This window comes from Hyla sarda, chromosome 12 (genome assembly GCF_029499605.1).
Source record: "Hyla sarda isolate aHylSar1 chromosome 12, aHylSar1.hap1, whole genome shotgun sequence".
NCBI classification, from domain to species: Eukaryota; Metazoa; Chordata; class Amphibia; order Anura; family Hylidae; genus Hyla; species Hyla sarda.
In genome coordinates, this window is record NC_079200.1 from 7,699,423 (window position 1) to 7,721,061 (window position 21,639).

Sequence of the window (21,639 nt, forward strand, 5' to 3'; positions counted from 1 at the left end):
ATGGCAAAACCAAAAAGAAAATTATTTGTGGAACAAAATAAAATAAAAAACGCCATTTTGTAACTTTTGGGGGCTTCCCTTTCTACGCAGTGCATTTTTCGGTAAATATGACACCTTCTCTTTATTCTGTAGGTCAATACGATTAAAATGATATCCTACTTCTATAGGTTTGATTTTGTTTTACTTCTGGAAAAAAAATCAACTACATGCACGAACATGAATATGTTTAAAATTGTCATCTTCTGACCCCTAACACTTTTTTTCCACGTACAGGGAAATATGAGGGCTCATATTTTGCGCCATGATGTGAAGTTTTTATCCCTACCATTTGTTTTGATTTGACATTTTGATCGCCTTTTATTCATTTTTTTTATGGTATAAAAAGTGACCAAATATAAGGTATTTTAGATTTTTTTTTTTACATGTACACCATTAACTGTGCGGTTTAATTAACAGTATTTTTTTTTAAAAGTTCGGACATTTACACATGCGGCAATACCACATATGTTTATATTTATTTACATTTTTTATTTTTTTATGGGAAAAGAGGCGTCTCGGCAGTAACCATGTGATTCCTCTGGATCAGTTTGCGCGCGCCCCCTCCAAAACGACAGCTCGGGGGTAGTGTTTTCCAACCAGTGTGGCTCCACCTGTTTGGTGGCCGCAGGATGTCCGGGCATGCTGGGAGTTGTAGTTTTTCAACAGCTGGAGGCACCCTGGTTGGGAAACACTGGCTCAAAGGGACTGCTCAGTACGAGGATGCATATATATATCTATATATCTATCTATCTATATATCTATCTATCTCTGTGTGTGTGTGTGAATATTGTAGATTCACACCGAAGGCATCAAAACTATGAATTCACACACGTGGAATTATATACATAACAAAAAAGTGTGAAACAACTGAAAATCTGTCATATTCTAGGTGGAAAGTGTCCCCAAGTGCAGTCACAAAAACCATCAAGAGCTACAAAGAAAGTGTCTGCCATGCGGAGCCCCAGGAAAGGACGACCAAGAGTCACGTCTGCTGCGGAGGATAAGTTCATCCGAGTCACCAGCAATCTCAGAAATCACAGATAACAGCAGCTCAGATTAGAGAGCAGGTCAATGCCGCACAGAGATCTAGAGCAGAGACATCTCTAGAACAACAGAGGAGACTGTGTGAGGCCTTCATGGTAGAATATCTGCTAGGAAACCACTGCTAAGGACCGGCAACAAGCAGAAGAGAGAACACAAGGAATGGACATTAGACCAGTGGAAATCTGAGCTTTGGTCTGATGAGGCCAAATGTGAGATATTTGGTTCCAACCACAGTGTCTTTGTGCGATGCAGAAAAGGTGAACGGATGGACTCTACATGCCTGGTTCCCACCGTGAAGCATGGAGGAGGAGGTGTGATGGTGTGGGGGAGGGGGAGGAGGTGTGATGGTGTGGGGGAGGAGGTGTGATGGTGTGGGGGAGGAGGAGGAGGTGTGAGGGTGTGGGGGAGGAGGAGGTGTGATGGTGTGGGGGAGGAGGAGGAGGTGTGATGGTGTGGGGGAGGAGGAGGAGGTGTGAGGGTGTGGGGGAGGAGGAGGAGGTGTGATTGTGTGGGGGAGGAGGAGGAGGTGTGATTGTGTGGGGGAGGAGGAGGGGAGATGGTGTGGAGGAGGAGGAGAGATGGTGTGGAGGAGGAGGTGAGATGGTGTGGAGGAGGAGGAGGAGGTGTGGAGGAGGAGGAGGAGGTGTGGAGGAGGAGGAGGTGTGAGGGTGTGGGGGAGGAGGTGTGATGGTGTGGGGGAGGAGGAGGAGGGGAGATGGCGTGGAGGAGGAGGAGGAGGGGAGATGGCGTGGAGGAGGAGGAGGAGGAGAGATGGTGTGGAGGAGGAGGAGGAGGGGAGATGGTGTGGAGGAGGAGGAGGAGGGGAGATGGTGTGGAGGAGGTGGTGTGATGGTGTGGAGGAGGTGTGATGGTGTGGAGGAGGAGGAGGTGGTGTGATGGTGTGGAGGAGGAGGAGGAGGTGTGATGGTGTGGAGGAGGAGGTGTGATGGTGTGGAGGAAGAGGAGGAGGTGTGATGGTGTGGAGGAAGAGGAGGAGGTGTGATGGTGTGGAGGAGGAGGAGGTGTGATGGTGTGGAGGAGGAGGAGGTGTGATGGTGTGGAGGAGGAGGTGGTGTGATGGTGTGGAGGAGGAGGTGGTGTGATGGTGTGGAGGAGGAGGAGGTGGTGTGATGGTGTGGAGGACGAGGAGGTGGTGTGATGGTGTGGAGGAGGAGGAGGTGGTGTGATGGTGTGGAGGAGGAGGAGGTGGTGTGATGGTGTGGAGGAGGAGGTGGTGGTGTGATGGTGTGGAGGAGGAGGAGGAGGTGTGATGGTGTGGAGGAGGAGGAGGAGGTGTGATGGTGTGGAGGAGGAGGAGGAGGTGTGATGGTGTGGAGGAGGAGGAGGAGGTGTGATGGTGTGGAGGAGGAGGAGGAGGTGTGATGGTGTGGAGGAGGAGGAGGTGTGATGTGTGGAGGAGGAGGAGGTGTGATGGTGTGTGTGTGTGGGGGGGGGGGGGCTTTGCTGGTGACACTGTTGGGGATTTATTCACAATTGAAGGTATACTGACCCAGCATGGCTACCACAGCATCTTGCAGCGGCTGCTATTCCATCCGGTTTGCGTTTAGTTGGACCATCATTTATTTGCCAACAGGACAATGACCCCAAACCCCTCCAGGCTGTGTAAGGACTATGTGACCAAGAAGGAGAGTGATGGGTGCGGCCCCAGATGACCTGGCCTCCACAGTCACCGGACCTGAACCCAATCCAGATGGTTTGGGGTGAGCTGGACCGCAGAGTGAAGGCAAAAAGGGCAACAAGTGCTAAGCATCATGGGAAATCCTTCAAGACTGGTGGAGACCATTTCAGGTGACTACAGGTCATCCAGAGAATCCAAGATTGTGCAAAGCAGGAATCAGAGGAAGAACCTGGAATATGACAGATCCTCACACTTATTGTTATGTCTATAATTCCACATGTGATCATTCATAGTTTTGATGCCTTCAGTGCGAATCTACAATATTCATAGTCATGAAAATAAAGAAAACTCTGAATGAGAAGGTGTCCAAACTTTTGGTCTGTCCTGTATATATAATAATATATTTATATATATATATATATATATATATATATATATATATATATATATATATATATATTTTTTTTTTTTTTCTTCTTTTACATTTACACATACACACATCTCTCAATACAGAATCCATGTTGACATTACACTTCGTTATAGTTTCCTACCATTGCGCTCTCCGTAAATAGGCCTTGATGTACGTTTCGTCCAGTTTTATTGCGTTCGAACAATCCTCTATGGCCTCATCCAGTTTCTTAAGCTGTTGAGATGATAAGAATATAGATTTAGATGTAAGAGAATTAGATGTAAGAGAATTAGAAGTTAGGCCTCTTTCACACTATGAAATAGTTCCGTTTAGGAACTTCCGTCACCATATCGGCGAAACCCGGCCGTTACAAAACGTCTGACGGCCGTGACTAAATCACATTGCAGCCTATGGGGTTTTGTAACTGCCCGTTTGCATATATATATATATATATATATATATATATATATATATATATCACACACACATATACACAGGGGGGGGGATTCATCAACATCAGTGTATGGTAGAGCTTTTTTTTACCCCTTTCTGCTGCGTATTTGTCATTTACCTGCGCAAAATTTACTAAACTTGCGCACGGGTCTGTGTGAATCATGTGCAGTAATAGAATCCAGCCCATCTCAGCTCTTGAAAAAAAATATAAGGCAGACTTGTACGTGTGCTCGGAGCTGGTGTATATTTGCGTAAGAAAATGACACTTGCGTCCTTTTGAGCAAAAAAAAAAAGACGCAGTTAATAAATTCATGTCTACCAGAAAAACAGCTCTACGGTACACCTGAAGGGTGACATCTTTAGAAAAAGTTCCACCAAAAAAGACGCACAAAAAGAATGCAGGAAATATCCTTGCGCAAGATTTTGCGCAAGAAAATACACCTAAAATGATTCTATATAGATTGATGAATCCCCCTCACAGTGAATATATTTCTATATAAAAATGTTTTTATAAATTAATATAAATATTTCTCTTTTTATATTCCTTCATAATCTGTTGATAAACCTGAGAATTTTGGGTATTTTGACAATAATACAAAACACGGACTACAACCCCATTCGCTGCTTCCGTTCTACCACTCACCTTTGCATTGACAGTGCCGCGGTTACAGTATAATTTGGCGTTTGTTTTGATATTATTGGGGTCTATGCTAAGTGCTTCGGAATAAAGTCTATAGGCCATTTCATAGTTTCCTTCTTTGAACATCTGGTTGCCTTCTTCCTTCTTGGCTTTTAAGGCCTTCGCATTCTGAAATAAAATATAGAATTGTTATATAAAGCCTGACACGGCTCGTCCTCCCAGCAGGAGGTATAGTCCGTATTCCCGAAATCCAAACTTTTCCTCCTTCACTATAACAGACACCCGGACCCGTCTGGACATGAACATGGCAGAAGTGTGGTGAGAAGTAGCCGCACGCCACGCCATTAATGATTCCAAATCTCAGAGTCAACTCTATATTGGCTGCAGAACTATTTTACCGGTATGATCCAAAGTAAAGATCAGAAAGCAGTTTCGGTTAAAGGGGTACTCCGCTGCTCAGCGTTTGGAACAAACTGTTCCGAACGTTGGAGGCGGCAGCTCCTGAAGTCATAGCCCCGCCCCCATGTTCTGCCCTGCCCCCTCAATGCAAGTCTATGGGAGGGGGCGTGACAGCAGTCACGCCCCCTCCCATAGACTTGCATTGAGGGGGCGGGGTGTGACATCATGATGGGGCGGGGCTATGACATCACAAGCTCCCAGCGCCAGCTCCAGCGTTCGGAAGAGTTTGTTTCAAACGCTGAGCAGCGGAGTACCCCTTTAAGTGTGCTATAACAACTTGGTTTCATTTACTTCAATGGAATGGAGGTGCATTACCGCAGACAACCTGAGGACAGGTGTGGTGCTGTTATAGGAAGACAGAGTCCCCCTTCAGCGACTTTACATTTTTGCATTTTTATTTTTACCTCCTTGACCTATTAGCCATAAACTCTTCCAATTTTCCACTTAGACTCATATTAGGCTTGTTGTTTATTGCTCCAACAATTGTGTTTTGTAAGGACATCACTCATTTTGCGGCAAAAAAAAAATATACACTATAAAAAATTATATATATACACACACATACATATATATACATATATATATATATATATATATATATATATATATATATATAATATATATATATATACATATACATATACATATACATATACATATACATATACATATATATATACACATACACACACCCATCTACATTTAAAAAAAATATTGAGGAATAAAAAAGATAAATATATTTTAATATATATATATATATATATATATATATATATATATATATATATATATATATATATATATATATATATATATCTCTGTGTGTGTGTGTGTGTGTGTGTGTGTGTGTGTGTGTGTGTGTCTGCGCGTGCGCGCATTTTTGTGGTGCAAAATTTACCCCCCCCCCCCCCCCCCAATTTTTATTTATTTTTTTTACAACTTTTGGGGGTTTTGAGTGGAGTTTTCCTTGTGGGTTTTTGTTTCAGACAAGCATTTACTATTGTATCTTGTATTTGGCGATTTTTCCTACATTTGCTCTTCTTACATCTGCTCTGAGCTGTCTGGTTTTCCACAGCTCAAATCCACTTAAAATTTTATTGGGGGAGGGGCTTATTAACTTTATAATAATAACTTATAAATATAATTATAATTTATTATTTTTTTGTTTGTTTTTGAGGCAGGTATGGACCCTCCAGCCGTCCCATGAGCTGATCGGGAGACTGCGATTTCACCGCGGTGGCGCGGTGGTCCTTATCAGCTCCCCTTAACTAACCGGCAGTCAATATTAACACATTTAGACGCCACAACCAGCTTTGATCGATGCGTCTAGAAGGTTATTGTCAGACATCAACCAGCTATGACGCGCACTCAGCTCCATAATTCATAGTTTGGAAGCTGGATCAGAACATACATTTACATACTGCATCCTTAACCCCTTCAGGACCAAGCCCATTTTGGCCTTAAGGACCAGAGCGTTTTTTGCAAATCTGACCACTGTCACTTTAAACATTAATAACTCTGATGCTTTTACTGATCATTCTGATTCCGAGATTGTTTTTTCGTGACATATTCTACTTTAACATAGTGGTAAAATTTTATGGTAACTTGCATCCTTTCTTGGTGAAAAATCCCCAAATTTGACGAAAAAATTGAAAATTTAGAATTTTTCTAACTTTGAAGCTCTCTGCTTGTAAGGAAAATGGATATTCAAAATAAAAAATTTTTTATTCACATATACAATATGTCTACTTTATGTTTGCATCATAAAATTGACGAGTTTTTACTTTTGGAAGACACCAGAGGGCTTCAAAGTTCAGCAGCAATTTTCCAAATTTTCACAAAATTTTCAAACTCAATATTTTTCAGGGACCAGTTCAGGTTTGAAGTGGATTTGAATGGTCTTCATATTAGAAATACCCCATAAATGACCCCATTATAAAAACTACAACCCCCAAAGTATTCAAAATGACATTCAGTAAGTGTGTTAACCCTTTAGGTGTTTCACAGGAATAGCAGCAAAGTGAAGGAGAAAATTCAAAATCTTCATTTTTTACACTCGCATGTTCTTGTAGACCCAATTTTTTAATGTTTGCAAGGGGTAAAAGGAGAAAATTTTTACTTGTGTTTGTAGCCCAATTTCTCTCGAGTAAGGACATACCTCATATGTCTATGTTAATTGTTCGGCAGGCGCAGTAGAGGGCTCAGAAGCGAAGGAGCGACAAGGGGATTTTGGAGAGTATGTTTTTCTGAAATGGTTTTTGGGGGGCATGTTGCATTTAGGAAGCCCCTATGGTGCCAGAACAGCTAAAACCGCCCACATGACATGCCATTTTGGAAACTAGACCCCTTGAGGAACGTAACAAGGAATTAAGTGAGCCTTAATACCCCACAGGGGTTTCACAACTTTTGCAAATGTAAAAAAAAAAAAAAAAAAAAAAATATCTAAAATGCTTGGTTTCCCAAAAATTTGACATTTTTACAAAGGGTTAAATCAGAAAATACCCCCCAAAATTTGAAGCCCAATTTCTCCCGATTCAGAAAACACCCCATATGGGGGTGAAAAGTGCTCTGCTGGCGCACTACAGGTCCCAGAAGAGAAGGAGTCACATTTGGCTTTTTTGAAGCAAATTTTGCTCTGGGGCATGCCGCATTTAGGAAGCCCCTATGGTGCCAGGACAGCAAAAAAAAAAAAACACATGACATACCATTTTGGAAACTAGACCCCTTGGGGAACGTAACAAGGGGTAAAGTGAACCTTAATACCCCACAGGGGTTTCACGACTTTTGCATATGTAAAAAAAATATATATATTTTTTACCTAAAATGCTTGTTTTCTCAAAAATTTGACATTTTTACAAAGGGTTAAAGCAGAAAATACCCCCCAAAATTTGAAGCCCAATTTCTCCCGATTCAGAAAACACCCCATATGGGGGTGAAAAGTGCTCTGCTGGCGCACTACAGGTCTCAGAAGAGAAGGAGTCACATTTTGGCTTTTTGGAAGTGCTCTGGGGGCATGCCGCATTTAGGAAGCCCCTATGGTGCCAGGACAGCAAAAAAAAAAAACACATGGCATACCATTTTGGAAACTAGACCCCTTGGGGAACGTAACAAGGGGTAAAGTGAACCTTAATACCCCACAGGTGTTTCACGACTTTTGCATATGTAAAAAATAAAATAAAAAAAAATCACTAAAATGCTTGTTTTTCCCCAAATTTTTCATTTTTACAAGGGGTTATAGCTGAAAAATTACCCCAAAATTTGTAGCCCCATTTCCCTTGAGCAAGGAAATAACCCATAAAAGCACGTAAAATGCTTTGCTGGTGAACTACAGGTCTCAGAAGGGAAGGAGCAAAATTTGGAGAGAGAATTTTTTGGGGGCATGTCGGATTTAGGAAGCCCCTATGGAGCCAGAACCCAGGGAACCTGCTGAGGTATTCATCTAGGGGTATAATGGAAATTTTTTTAAGTTTTGTTTAGGGGTTTAGCAAGATAGTGAAAATAAAACTATACCTGCCAAGGTATTCATCTAGGGGTATAATGGGAATTTTTTGTTTTATTAGGGGTTTGCCAATTAGATTTTTTTAAATAGTTTAGTGGAGAAAAAGGGGAAAATAAATGAATTGCTCACATGTCATTCCAAGGGTGCATTGGGTAGAGTTATCCAAAGTCATTCTAAAAATAATTAAAGGGGACAAAATTAGATATCATATGTTGTGTGATAGATTTTAAAACAGTCTTCAATGCACAGACCGGGTTTGTGGGGACATGTCTCACAGTGGTATATAGTGCATTTTCTAATGCCACGCTTGGAGCACACCCGACACCGCTTCTGTTGCCTACTCCCCGATTCTCTACGGGGAACTACCGCAGGAAAATGTTGCCCTGGAACTATTCTGTTCTCCGATCCTGTGGCTCTGCTTTCCTCCCCTTCCGGATCCCCAAACAGAAAGTCCTTAATAACATTTTTCTGGAATTGCAGGTATGTGCATGTATTTCCTGCACGTTTGTACACCACAAATGAATTGTACATGGTAATTTGGAAGAGGTGCAGTGCCAATTTTTTATACCAGGTCTTAGTTTTGCGTAGAGCAGTGTACGGCTGCAAGGCCTGATCTGACAGATCCACCCCTCCCATGAACTTATTATAGTCCTGGATACACACCGGTTTAGGGGCACTCTCTGTGGTACCACGGACTTGGACAGGGGTGGATCTGTCTGGGTGTAAGGTGGTTAGTACAAGAACATCACGCTTGTCCTGGTACTTCACAAGCATCATGTTGTCCTTGCACACAGCCTTGCTTTCCCCCTTCTTCAACTTTTGCCGTACAAAAATTTTAGGCAGATCCCTTTGATTTCGCCTGATGGTACCACAGGCCACAGTCCCCTTGGCAAACAGGCATTGTAGTAATGGGACGCTAGTGTAAAAATTATCAAGGTAGATGTTATACCCTTGATCTAACAGGGGGTGAACTAGATCCCATACTATTTTTCCCGTTGTTTTTAGTACGGGGGGACACTCTGGGGGCTCTATTTTAGAGTCTTTCCCCTCATAGACTCTGAATTTGTGCGTATAGCCGGTTGCGCTCTCGCACAACTTAGGCTGGGTTCACACTACGTTTTGTCCCATACGGGAGCGCATACGGCAGGGGGGAGCTAAAAGCTCGCGCTCCCGTATGTGCTCCCGTATGTCATTCATTTCAATGAGCCGACCGGAGTGAAACGTTCGGTCCGGTTGGCTCATTTTTGCGCCGTATGCGCTTTTACAACCGGACCTAAAACCGTGGTTGACCACAGTTTTAGGTCCGGTTGTAAAAGCGCATACGGCGCAAAAATGAGCCGACCGGAACGAACGTTTCACTCCGGTCGGCTCATTGAAATGAATGACATACGGGAGTGCATACGGTCACATACGGGAGAGCGAGCTTTTAGCTCCCCCCTGCCGTATGTGCTCCCGTATGGGACAAAACGTAGTGTGAACCCAGCCTTATAAAGTTTTACCCCATACCTGGCCCGTTTGTTAGGCAGGTATTGCAACCTTCCTTTGAAGTGCACAAGAGATTCGTCCACTGCAATCTCTTTTTCTGGGCTGTAAACTTCAGAAAATTTTTGATTTAAATAATTAACAAGGGGCCGAATTTTATATATGCGATCAAAATTTGGATCACTGGGAGGTGGACAATTTTCATTATTAGCATAATGTAGAAATTTGAGGAGGGCTTCAAACCGATTCCTTGGCATGACCGACCGGTACAGTGGAGTATGGTAAAGCATATCATTACTCCAATAGGAGCGAATTGTGGGCTTTTTAACTATGCCCATGTTAAACAAAAGGGCAAAACATTTTTTGAGCTCTAGTGCATTGGTTGGCGTCCATTGATAAGGCCTAGCATGATATGCCTGTGGATTGGCCGCAATGAATTGCTCAGCATACCGGTTGGTTTCCTCCACTATCAAATTAATCAGCTCTTCTGAAAAGAAGAGCTGAAAAAAATCAGCTTCTTTCAACCCCACGGTGTCAACACGAATGCCTGCAGTGGCCACAAACTCAGGCAAATTGGGTATAAAGTTTGAAGCTGGAGCCCACTCAGAGATGGCACTAGGACCTGGCTCAATATTGGTACTAGGACTGGTACTAGGACCTGGCCTAGGGCGGTGGCGGGGAGGTTCCTCGTCAGAATCAGTGGAAGAGGAAGAAGAAGAGGGCAAATATAGCAACTCTTCACCGCTATCTGAACCAGAGGAAGATGCCAAGAAGGCATATGCCTCCTCAGTGCTGTACATGCGACGCCTTGACATATTGGATGACACTATAAGTGGCGAAGTGTCTCTGATGTACAACACTAGAACAATATTTTTTTTGTATTTTTATATATTTTTTTTTTAACTTTTTTACTTTTTTTATAACAACGGAAAAACTGAAACAAAAAGCGCCACTAGAACTAAAAAAAAAAACAGCGGCGAACTGTCACTGCTGTCACTAATCAGTGACGCACCAGGAAAAAACTTAACAGGGTAGTATGGAGGTGTGCGAGGTGGTGATGGGATGAAAGGGTGACAGTCACTTCAGGGGCACTGACAGTATTTTATATTATTCTTCACTGTCACTGTTATGGTCAGTGACAGACTTCAATTTCTTCACAGATTACAGCTGATGAATGAATGAACGAACGAACGAACGAACGAACCAGCAGCAGGATAAGGGGCACTGATGGGCACTGAAACTTTATTACTGTACTGTACTGTAGAATGTAACTATATTCAGTTACAGTTACAAGTTACAATCTTCACTGCAGCCTGTCAGATCACACAGGCTGCAGACTTCAGACAGGGAGGACAGCAATTGGAAGGGGCACTGCTGGGCACTACTGGAGACTGATGGGCACTGCTGGGCACTGATGGGCACTACTGGACACTGATGGGCACAAGACTGTCACTGTTATATTCAGTGACAGTCACTAGGATCTTCACTGCAGCCTGTCAGATCGGACAGGCTGCAGACTTCAGACGGCGGCAGCAGCAGCAGGGTAAGGGGCACTACAGGGGGGGTTCTTTTACTTCCACTTACATTTTTAGCTTTTAGAAAAGCTTTTTAACACTCTTCTGTCTTCTGTCCTAACACTAACACCGACTCCGATCGCTGTTCAGAACGAACTGAAAGCTTCGGAGCCGGTGTTATTGTAACAAAGACACTGATACACTGTGATTGGTCCACAGGGACCAATCACAGGGCTCTAATCCCAGGACCAATTACAGATGGATAGGGGATAAGGATAGGGGATAAGGATAGGGGATAAGTTTCAGATTGGGGGGGGGGGGGGGGGGGGGGGGGGTAGATTCAGCAATCTCCGGCTCTGCCATAGAGATGTATTGAGGGGGGAGTGTCGGCCGCAGCTTCGTGCGGTGGTCAACACACACGCTCTGGCCGGAGAGCCTGGCCTCCATACAGAGAGATCGCGAGGGGCCCACAGCGGTCGGACCCCCCCCCGTGATCTGAAACTTATCCCCTATCCTTAGGATAGGGGATGTTTTTTTTAACCACTGGACTACTACCCCTTTAAGGTTTTAAAAAAAAAAAAAAAAAAAGGGAATAGGGGAGGATATAAACTTTTATTAGGGAAGGGGCTTATTCACATATTTTCAGTTCCTATAAGGGACTTTTACACACAATTTTTCCACTTTGTGTTTGCCAACCAGTGTGCCTCCAGCTGTTGCAAAAGCAACAACTCTGAGCAATCCCGGACAGCCAACAGCTGCTTTCAATGAGAGGGAAGCTATAAATTTACCTTTCCGGGACAGTGTGGATCCTCTGGGGAAGGAAGACAGGACTTTGGCTGTCCTGACATGCTGGGATTTGTAGTTTTGAAACAGCAGGAGGCACTGAGATTGGGAAGCACTAACTAACAGGACACTTACCCTGCAGGCTAGTCGCGCTTTCTGGTGATCTGGAAACATTTTTAAAGCCTGCACAAAGAACTGTACGGCCTTCTCGATACAGTCTTCATAGTATAAGCACAGACCGCGCACGTACAGAGCATCGGCGTTCGTAGAGTCCATCCGTAAGATGTCGCTAAAAAGGAAAGGGAGACATTAGGAAGATCACGTTACTTGAAGTATTCAGTGATTTTTCTTCACCTACTGTGTCCACAAGACGCCGACCAATCACAAGAACAGAAATGACAGAGCGCCCTCTGTGAACGCGACAGCTGTGCGCTTGCGCGGCTTCTATCTAGTGTGGACAAACCCCAGAATCTGGTAGATAGGGGACCAATGTTTTCAGCAGTTTAGAGGCAAAGCGGTTATTCAGGAATAGAAAAACAAAGCTGCTTTCTTTTAAAAACAGCGCCACCCCAGTCTTCAGGTTGTGCGTGGTATTACTACACATACCTATCTACAGAGCCATATTAAAGGGGTTATCCAGGAAAAAACTTTTTTTATATATATCAACTGGCTCCAGAAAGTTAAACAGATTTGTAAATGACTTCTATTAAAAATTCTTAATCCTTCCAGTACTTATTAGCTGCTGAATGCTACAGAGGAAATTCTTTTCTTTTTGGAGCACAGAGCTCTCTGCTGACATCACGACCACAGTGCTCTCTGCTGACATCTCTGTCCATTTTAGGAACTGTCCAGAGCAGCATATGTTTTCTATGGGGGATTTTCTCCTACTCTGGACAGTTCCTAAAATGGACAGAGATGTCAGCAGAGAGCACTGTGGTCATGATATCAGCAGAGAGCTCAGTGTTCGAAAAAGAAAAGAATTTCCTCTGTAGTATTCAGCTGCTAATAAGTACTGAAAGGATTAAGATTTTTTTAATAGAAGTAATTTACACATCTGTTTAGCTTTCTGGCACCAGTTGATTAAAAAAAATGTTTTCCAGTGGAGTACCCCTTTAACTAGGAAAAAAGCAGTCAATTCTAGTTTTCACAAAGACGTTGTTCAGTTATTTAGTCAAAACTGGTTTTCACTAGGGAAAACTAGTTTTAATTAAAAACTAGTTTTAACGATAACACACATTTTATATACACACAATTGAAAAAATATATATTTCTTTTTGTGGGGAGAATTTTGAGGGAAAGGACTTATGCAGTTTTGCCAATTTTAGTGCGTTTTGTTTTACGCAGTGCACTTTTCTATAAATCTTACCCATATTCTTTGAATGAGCACGATCACGATACCCAAATTTAGATACGTTTGTTTTATTTTAATACTTTTACAAACTGTAAAAAAAAAAAAAATGTATCAATATGCTTGGCCCCTAAACAACATTCACCTTATAAATAAGGCGTGCATGCGTAGGAGCTGAGTGTTCTTCATATGACTATCAAGGACTATCCCCTCAAAAGTTCAGATAAAAAAATAAAAATAATGGTATCCCCGTGTGCAGAATTGTCTAAACATTTAGGCTAGGTTTATACTACTAAACTGCTTGTGGCAGGCTGTATAAGTTGAGTTACTATGGGCAATGTATGTCCTTGTTATTTAGCCATTTAAATGCTGCGATCGCTATAGACCGTGGCATTTCATGGGTTAAATGACTGCCATCAGCGTGATCGCTCATGTCTCATTAACTGCAATTGGCAACAAGATCTAGAAAGTGGGAGCTGTTGCAAAACTACAACTCCCAGCATGCCCGGACAGCCTACGGCTGTCCGGGCATGCTGAGAGTAGTAGTTTTGCAACAGCTGGCGGGCCACAGTTTGGAGACCACTGTAGAAGAACAGTTTTTCTAATACCGTACAACTTTTTATTTTATTACTAGAAAACCCTTGCAGATCCACAAAGCACTGGGGGAAGATAGAGATTTCATGCATCTGCAGATCAGAGAACGTCACCGCTGATCCGCAGGTTCAAACTGTGCAACATCAGTGACTAAAAGGAAGGGGCAGAGGAAATACAACATACCTGATGCTTCTCCGGAGGAATGTCCTGATGTCCCCATACAGAGTACTGAAACTTTTTTAATGTCATGTGACAGTGGAGGTGGGGCTGGACTTTGACTTTTGCTGAAGGCCTCACAAACATGAGGCCCTCACTGACACTCAGAATTAAGCTATGTCTTCAGTAGTTAGGTTGGGGATCCCCCCCCCTATTTTAGGTAAAAGCCTCCAGTGGGTAGGTAGGGAATCCCTTCCCCATTAGGTAGAAGACCCCAGTAGTTAGGTAGGGAATCCTTCCCCCCTAATTAGGTAGAAGCCCCCAGTAGTTAGGTAGGGAATTCCCCAGTAGGTAGGTAATTCTCCACCCCCCCCTTATTAGGTAGAAGTCCCCAGTAGTTAGGTAGGCAATCCTCACCTATTAGGTAGAAGTCCCCAGTAAGTAGGTAGGTAGGTAACCCCCCCCCCCCTTTAATTAGGAAGAAGTCCCCAGTAGTTCGGCAGGGAATACCCACCTATTAGGCAGAAGCCCACAGTAGGTTGGGAATACCCCCCCCCCCCCCCTTATTAAGTAGAAGCCCCCAGTAGTTGGGTAGGCAATCCTCACCTATTAGGTAGAAGTCCCCAGTAAGCAGGTAGGGAATTCCCACCTATTAGGCAGAAGTCCCTGGTAGTTAGGTAGGGAATTCCTCCACCATATAAGGTAGAAGCCATCAGGAGTTAGGTAGGGAAGCATCCCTTTTAGGAAGAACCCCCAGTAGTTAGCTGGGGAAACCCCCCTATTAGGTAAAAGCCCCCAATAGTTAAGTAGGGAATTCCCCCTATTAGGTAGAAGTTTCCAGTAGTTCGGTAGGCAATCCTCACCTATTAGGTAGAAGTCCCCATTAAGTAGGTAGGTACCCCCCCCCCCCCCCCACCCTTAATTAGGTAGAAGTCCCCAGTAGTTAGGTAGGGAATTCCCACCTATTAGGCAGAAGCCCCCAGTAGTTAGGTAGGGAATCCTCACCTATTAGGTAGGAGTCTCCAGTAGTTGGGTAGGCAATCCTCACCTATTAGGTAGAAGTCCCCAGTAAGTAGGTAGGGAATCCCCACCTATTAGGCAGAAGCCCCTAGTAGTTAGGTAGAGAATCCCCACCTATTATGTAGAATTCCCTAGTAGTTAGGTAGGGAATTCCTCCACCCTATAAGGTAGAAGCCACCAGGAGTTAGGTAGGGAAGCATCCCTTTTAGGAAGAACTCCCAGTAGTTAGCTGGGGAAACCCCCCCTATTAGGTAAAAGCCCCCAGTAGTTAAGTAAGGAATTCCCCCTATTAGGTAGAAGTTTCCAGTAGGTAGGGATCTTCATCTTTGGGTAGAAGCTCTCCAGAAGATAGGCAAGTAGAGAATTCCCCCTATTAGGTAGAAGCCCCCAGTAGGTAGTGAACCCTCCCCTTTTTTAGGTACAAGCCCCACTCCTTGGGATTATAGAGAGACCTCCATACAAAAGACAGTCGCTCGCTTCCGCCAATAGCGACATATTCAGCTGACACACGTCTAAAGCGTACGGCTGGTTTTACAGTATACGTAGCAAATCTAAATAAAAAGCGTGTACACACCTAGCAACAGACTGGGCATCGGGGTAGCGGCCAAGAAGCGCCAGACATTCTGCTTTGAGGATTTTGAAGCGGTGGCAGGCGGGGGCCAAGTCTAAGGCTCGATCCATGCAGAACACAACCTGACATAAGACAGTAAGCAAATATACATGAGCTGCTAAAAAAATAAAATAAAAAAAATGAATATACATAATTTTATATCTCAAATAAAAAAATTAACAAAATCAGCTTTTCCAGATAATAAAAGGGGAACTCCAGTTATTAAAAACTTATCCCTGATCCTGTATACAGAAGTATTTTAGGTTTTTCTTCATTGGAATACTTCTTTAAAAGTGAATTTTACATGGAATGGTCAGTGGTCCCCAACCTGCAAACCTCCAGATGTTGCAAAACTACAACTCCCAGCATGCCCGGACAGCCGTTGGCTGTCCGGGCATGCTGGGAATTGTAGTATTGCAACATCTGGAGGTCAGGTGAGGACTTCCAAGGGGCGGTGGGGGGTATCGGCGTTGGCCAAGATCGGACACGTCCGGTGAGTAAAAGATTTTTTATTCAAATGCAACGCGTTTCACCGCACTTAGGCGGCTTCATCAGGCATCACGTGACTAGATCACATGACCGGTTTCCAGTGACCACGAGTAGAACGGCTGATAACGATCAATAAGATAATAGGAATTCAAGACTAAAAAGGGGTTCTCCCGAGATTACAGGTTCTCTCTGAGCCACAGGGCAAAGGTAACTTAGCCGGTCAGCGAAGGGAATGAGGTTCCAATACCTAGGGCCCCACTGATCCTGAGAACAAAGGGCAATTGCCCGTTAAGTGATTGGAGTGGCACAGCACATTTTCAGCCACTGATTAATTCAGTGTTTCCCAACCAGTGTGCCTCCAGCTGTTGCAGAACTGCAAATCCCAGCTTGCCCAGTCAGCCAGAGGCTGCTGAGAAGGAAGTCTTGATTTACCTTTAAGGGACAGTGTGGATCATCTGGATTGGCTGTTCAGGAATGCTGGCAGTTGTAGCTTTGCAACAGCTGGAGGCACACTGAATGGAAAACACTGTTCTGGGTGATACCTGTTGCCAAGTTCAATGCTCAAAGAATGAAGGGAGCAGTGGCCGAGCATGCCGCTCCATTCAAAGGACAATTATCCTGTGCATCGTTGGATAATCACTTAAAACCGTACTGGTCACACATAAAATCTTTTGACAAGCCAAAATTTTTGATCAGAGGGATCTCAAGTGCTGAGACCTCCGCCAATCATAAGAACGAGTGGGGAGAACTACCCGGCCCGCCTATAGATGTATAATGAGGCCACAGGACGGAGACTGCTGAGAGCTGAGGAGTGAAGTGCGCTACCTCTCGCTTCACATTCGTTCTCCTGATCGTTGGGGTTCCGGCAGTGAGACCGTGACCGATCAAAAAAGCTTTTATAAATCACAGGTACACTTTAAAACACAACTCAAGCTATGGCTTGAAACTATGGTGTTTAAAGGGGTTATCAAGGAAAAATATATATATGTATATATGTATATATGTATATATATATATATATATATATATATATATATATATATATATATATATATATATATATATATATATATATATATATATATATATATGCTCCAGAAAGTTAAACAGATTTGTAAATTACTTCTATTAAAAAATCTCAATCCTTTCAGTACTTATGAGCTTCTGAAGTTTAGGTTGTTCTTTTCAGTCTAAGTGCTCTCTGATGACACGTGTCTCGGGAACCGCCCAGTTTAGAAGAGGTTTGCTATGGGGATTTGCTTCTAAACTGGGCGTTTCCCGAGACAGGTGTCATCAGAGAGCACTTAGACAGAAAAGAACCACCTTAACTTCAGAAGCTCATAAGTACTGAAAGGATTAAGATTTTTTAATAGAAGTAATTTACAAATCGATTTAACTTTCTGGAACCAGTTGATATATAAAAAAAAGTTTTTTACTGGAATACCCCTTTAACCCCTTAAGGACTCAGCCCATTTTGGCCTTAAGGACTCGGACAATTAAATTTTTACGTTTTCATTTTTTCCTCCTCGCCTTCTAAAAATCATAACTCTTATATTTTCATCCACAGACTAGTATGAGGGCTTGTTTTTTGCGCGACCAGTTGTCCTTTGTAATGACATTGCTCATTATATCATAAAATGTATGGCGCAACCAAAAAACACTATTTTTGTGGGGAAATTAAAACGAAAAACGCAATTTTGCTAATTTTGGAAGGTTTTGTTTTCACGCCGTACAATTTATGGTAAAAATGACATGTGTTCTTTATTCTGAGGGTCAATACGATTAAAATGATACCCATTATTATATACTTTTATATTATTGTTGCGCTTAAAAAAAATCACAAACTTTTTAACCAAATTAGTACGTTTATAATCCCTTTATTTTGATGACCTCTAACTTTTTTATTTTTCCGTATAAGTGGCAGTATGGGGGCTCATTTTTTGCGCCATGATCTGTACTTTTTTTTGATACCACATTTGCATATAAAAAACTTAATACATTTTTTATAATTTTTTTTTAAATAAAATGTATTAAAAAAGTAGGAATTTTGGACTTTTTTTTATTTTTTTTCGTTCACGCCGTTCACCGTACGGGATCATTAACATTTTATTTTAATAGTTCGGACATTTACGCACGCGGCGATACCAAATATGTCTATAAAAAAATGTTTTTTACGCTTTTTGGGGGTAAAATAGGAAAAAACGGACGTTTTACTTTTTTATTGGGGGAGGGGATTTTTCATTTTTTTTTTTACTTTTACATTTTTTTTTACACTTGAATAGTCCCCATAGGGGACTATTCATAGCAATACCATGATTGCTAATACTGATCTGTTCTATGTATAGGACATAGAACAGATCAGTATAATCGGTCATCTTCTGCTCGATCACAGACCAGAGCAGGAGACGCACGGAGGAAGGTGAGGGGACCTCCGTGCGGCGTTATGAATGATCGGATCCCCGCAGCAGCGCTGCGGGCGATCCGATCGTTCATTTAAATCGCGAACCGCCGCAGATGCCGGGATCTGTATTGATCCCGGCACCTGAGGGGTTAATGGCGGACGCCCGCGAGATCGCGGGCGTCGGCCATTGCCGGCAGGTCCCTGGCTGCGATCAGCAGCCGGGATCAGCCGCGCATGACACGGGCATCGCTCCGATGCCCGCGGTTATGCTTAGGACGTAAATGTACGTCCTGGTGCGTTAAGTACCACCTCACCAGGACGTACATTTACGTCCTGCATCCTTAAGGGGTTAATCTACATATTTGGCGAAAATCCATAAGACTTTAGCAAAGTCTGTTTATTGAACATAGAAGTCTGGTGCAAATCTCGGGGCGGTAGAGTGAGAATTTAAAGGGGTCTTCCAGGGAAATTGTTTTTAAATTTTTTTTTTTAGATCAACTGACTCCAGAAAGTTAAACAGATTTGTAAACTACTTCTATTAAAAAATCTTAATCCTTCCAATAATTATCAGCTGCTGAAGTTGAGTTGTTCTTTTCTTTCTGGCAACAGTGCTCTCTGCTGACATCTCTGCTTGTCTCGGGAACTGCACAGAGTAGAAGAGGTTTGCTATGGGGATTTGCTTCTACTCTGGACAGTTCCCGAGACAGGTGTCATCAGAGAGCACTTAGACAGAAAAGAACAACTCAACTTCAGCAGCTCATAAGTACTGAAAGGATTAAGATAATTTTTTTAATAGCAGTAATTTACAAATCTGTTTAACTTTCTGGAGCCAGTTGATATACAAAAAAAATAAATAAATAAAAGTTTATTCCTGGGTAACCCCTTTAAGAATTTCCACTTCTAATTCTCCGCTCCACCCGGTTCCTCGTGGTCAATGCGTCACGATGCGGCTCAGCGAATCACTGGCCGTAGAGACGTCCCTTCTTCCTGGTGCCAGGGCTCAATAAGGCTGGATTCACACCACGTTTTTGCACTATAGTTCCCGTATACACTTCCAATGTGAAAACCGTACGGAACCGTATCGAAAACGGTATGCATTGACTCTCCATTGAAAACCGTACGCCAAACGATGCATCAGGTTGTGTCCGTTTTGCATCTTGTACGATTTTGTCCGTTTTTTTCCCCGTACCCAAAAACGTATCCTACCACGGTTTTTGGTCCGGGTGAAAAACCGTATTGAAACCGTATATTATTTATTTTTTTAACATGGGAGTCAATGGGAACCGTACAGAACCGTATGTGCGTACGGTTCCATTCGGTTTGCACCGTACGGTTTGACTTTGCACAGTTATTTTCTTGGAATTTCTTTCAAACAAGTGAAACTTTATTCATAATGGAGTGAAAAGTTAAAAACTTAAAAACTTAAACGTTTTTTTCTTAAAAAATGGATGAAACCGGACATAATTTTTCAAGCCGTATACAGATAAAAATTTGTATACGTTTTGACAGCTTCGTGCGGTTTTGAGGAATCCGTTTTTTTTTTTTTTTTTTTAAATCAAAAACCTGATATGGGATCTGTACTGCAAAAAGGTGGAGTGAATTCAGCCCCAGTCACATTGATGCTCAACCTATGAGTGGTCAAGGCCGGACATTGTATTGACCACAGGTAACAAGGTGCAGGGACAGCGGAGGAACTGGGGGAGCGGTAGGAGGTAAGTAGATGTTCATTTTGTATCACAGCCAGAATGGGAATGTTGGTGAAAAAAAAAAAAAAAACACCCTATGCCGGAGTACTCCTTTAAAGTGTACTGATCATTCATAAAAATGTTTTGTCTATGTCCTTTGACATGTCACAGACATGTGGAGGAGCAATCGGTAGTGCTCTGCAGTTAAAGGGGTACTCTGCCGGAAAACATCTTATCCCCTATTCTTGGGATGTTGATTATGGGGGACCCCGGCGATTTCCAGGCTGGCAGCGTCAGGAACAGGGAAGCTTGGAGCTTCCCTGTTCGTGATGTCACAACAAGCCCTCTCCCCCTCCATTCATGTCTATGGGAGGGGGCGTGACGGCTACGTAGTAGCCGTCACGCCCCCTCCCATAGACATGAATGGAGTGAGCATGGTGGCTGTAGTCGCCAGTCATCCGGCACGGAGCACAGTTCACTCCATGCACCGGATGACTGGGGTGCCGCAGCGTAGATCGCGGGGGGTCCCCAGCAGCGGGACCTCCGCGATTACACATCTTCTCCTCTATCCTTTGGATAGGGGGATAAGATGTTTTCCGGCGGAGTACCCCTTTAAAAAGAAAAAGGAAAAAACTTTGGCATCAAGTGAATGATATTTGTACAATCCCATCCGCTTGTCTGGTCCTTGTTCCGATGGAGATTTTCGAAGTGTGAATTTAGCCTAAGGGTGCGTTCGGGTGCGTTCACATGGCCGTCTGTCCCCTTTTTTTTTTTTATCCCCGTTTCGGTTCCAGTTCTTGCAGACTGTAAACGAATTTAAAACGGTTTAAAAAAAATAACAAAATATAAAAAATCCCATTCATGTAAATGGGATTTTATTTTACACTATGTTTACATCCTGCACTCATTTCCGTTTTTTTTTGACGGCAGAAAAAACGGCACATGCAGTATTTTTTCTTCCGTCAGAGAACCGGAAGAAAAAAAAAAAAACGGATACAGTAAACTTAACATTAAAGTCTATGGAAAACGGACAAGCCTTTAATGTCATCCGTTTTGAGCATGAGCGAACTTACAGTAAATTCAATTCGTCACGAACTTCTCGGCTCAGCAGTTGATGACTTTTCCTGCATAAATTAGTTCAGCTTTCCGATGCTCCGGTGGGCTGGAAAAGGTGGATACAGTCCTAAGAAAGAGTATCCTAAGACTGTATCCACCTTTTCCAGCCCACGGGAGCACCTGAAAGCTGAACTAATTTGACGCAGGATAAGTCATCAACTGCCGAGCCGAGAAGTTCGTGACGAATCGAATTTACTGTAAGTTCGCTCATCTCTACTCAGAAAGAAAAAAAAAAATTTTGTTGAGGTTTATTAACTGA

General features: G+C 43.0%; 1 protein-coding gene across 2 annotated transcripts in view; it reads right to left on the minus strand.

Moving 5' to 3' along the window:
* Positions 1–21,639, minus strand: part of DNAJC7 (DnaJ heat shock protein family (Hsp40) member C7) — a 58,877-nt gene that overhangs the window by 14,064 nt on the left and 23,174 nt on the right. For both annotated transcript variants that reach the window (XM_056547847.1, XM_056547846.1), the window contains exons 6-9: positions 15,654–15,772; positions 12,097–12,250; positions 4,228–4,392; positions 3,274–3,365 (exon numbers count right to left, since the gene is read on the minus strand). In XM_056547847.1, coding sequence (XP_056403822.1) covers positions 3,274–3,365; positions 4,228–4,392; positions 12,097–12,250; positions 15,654–15,772 — 530 coding nt within the window. The remainder of the gene's footprint in view (positions 1–3,273; positions 3,366–4,227; positions 4,393–12,096; positions 12,251–15,653; positions 15,773–21,639) is intronic.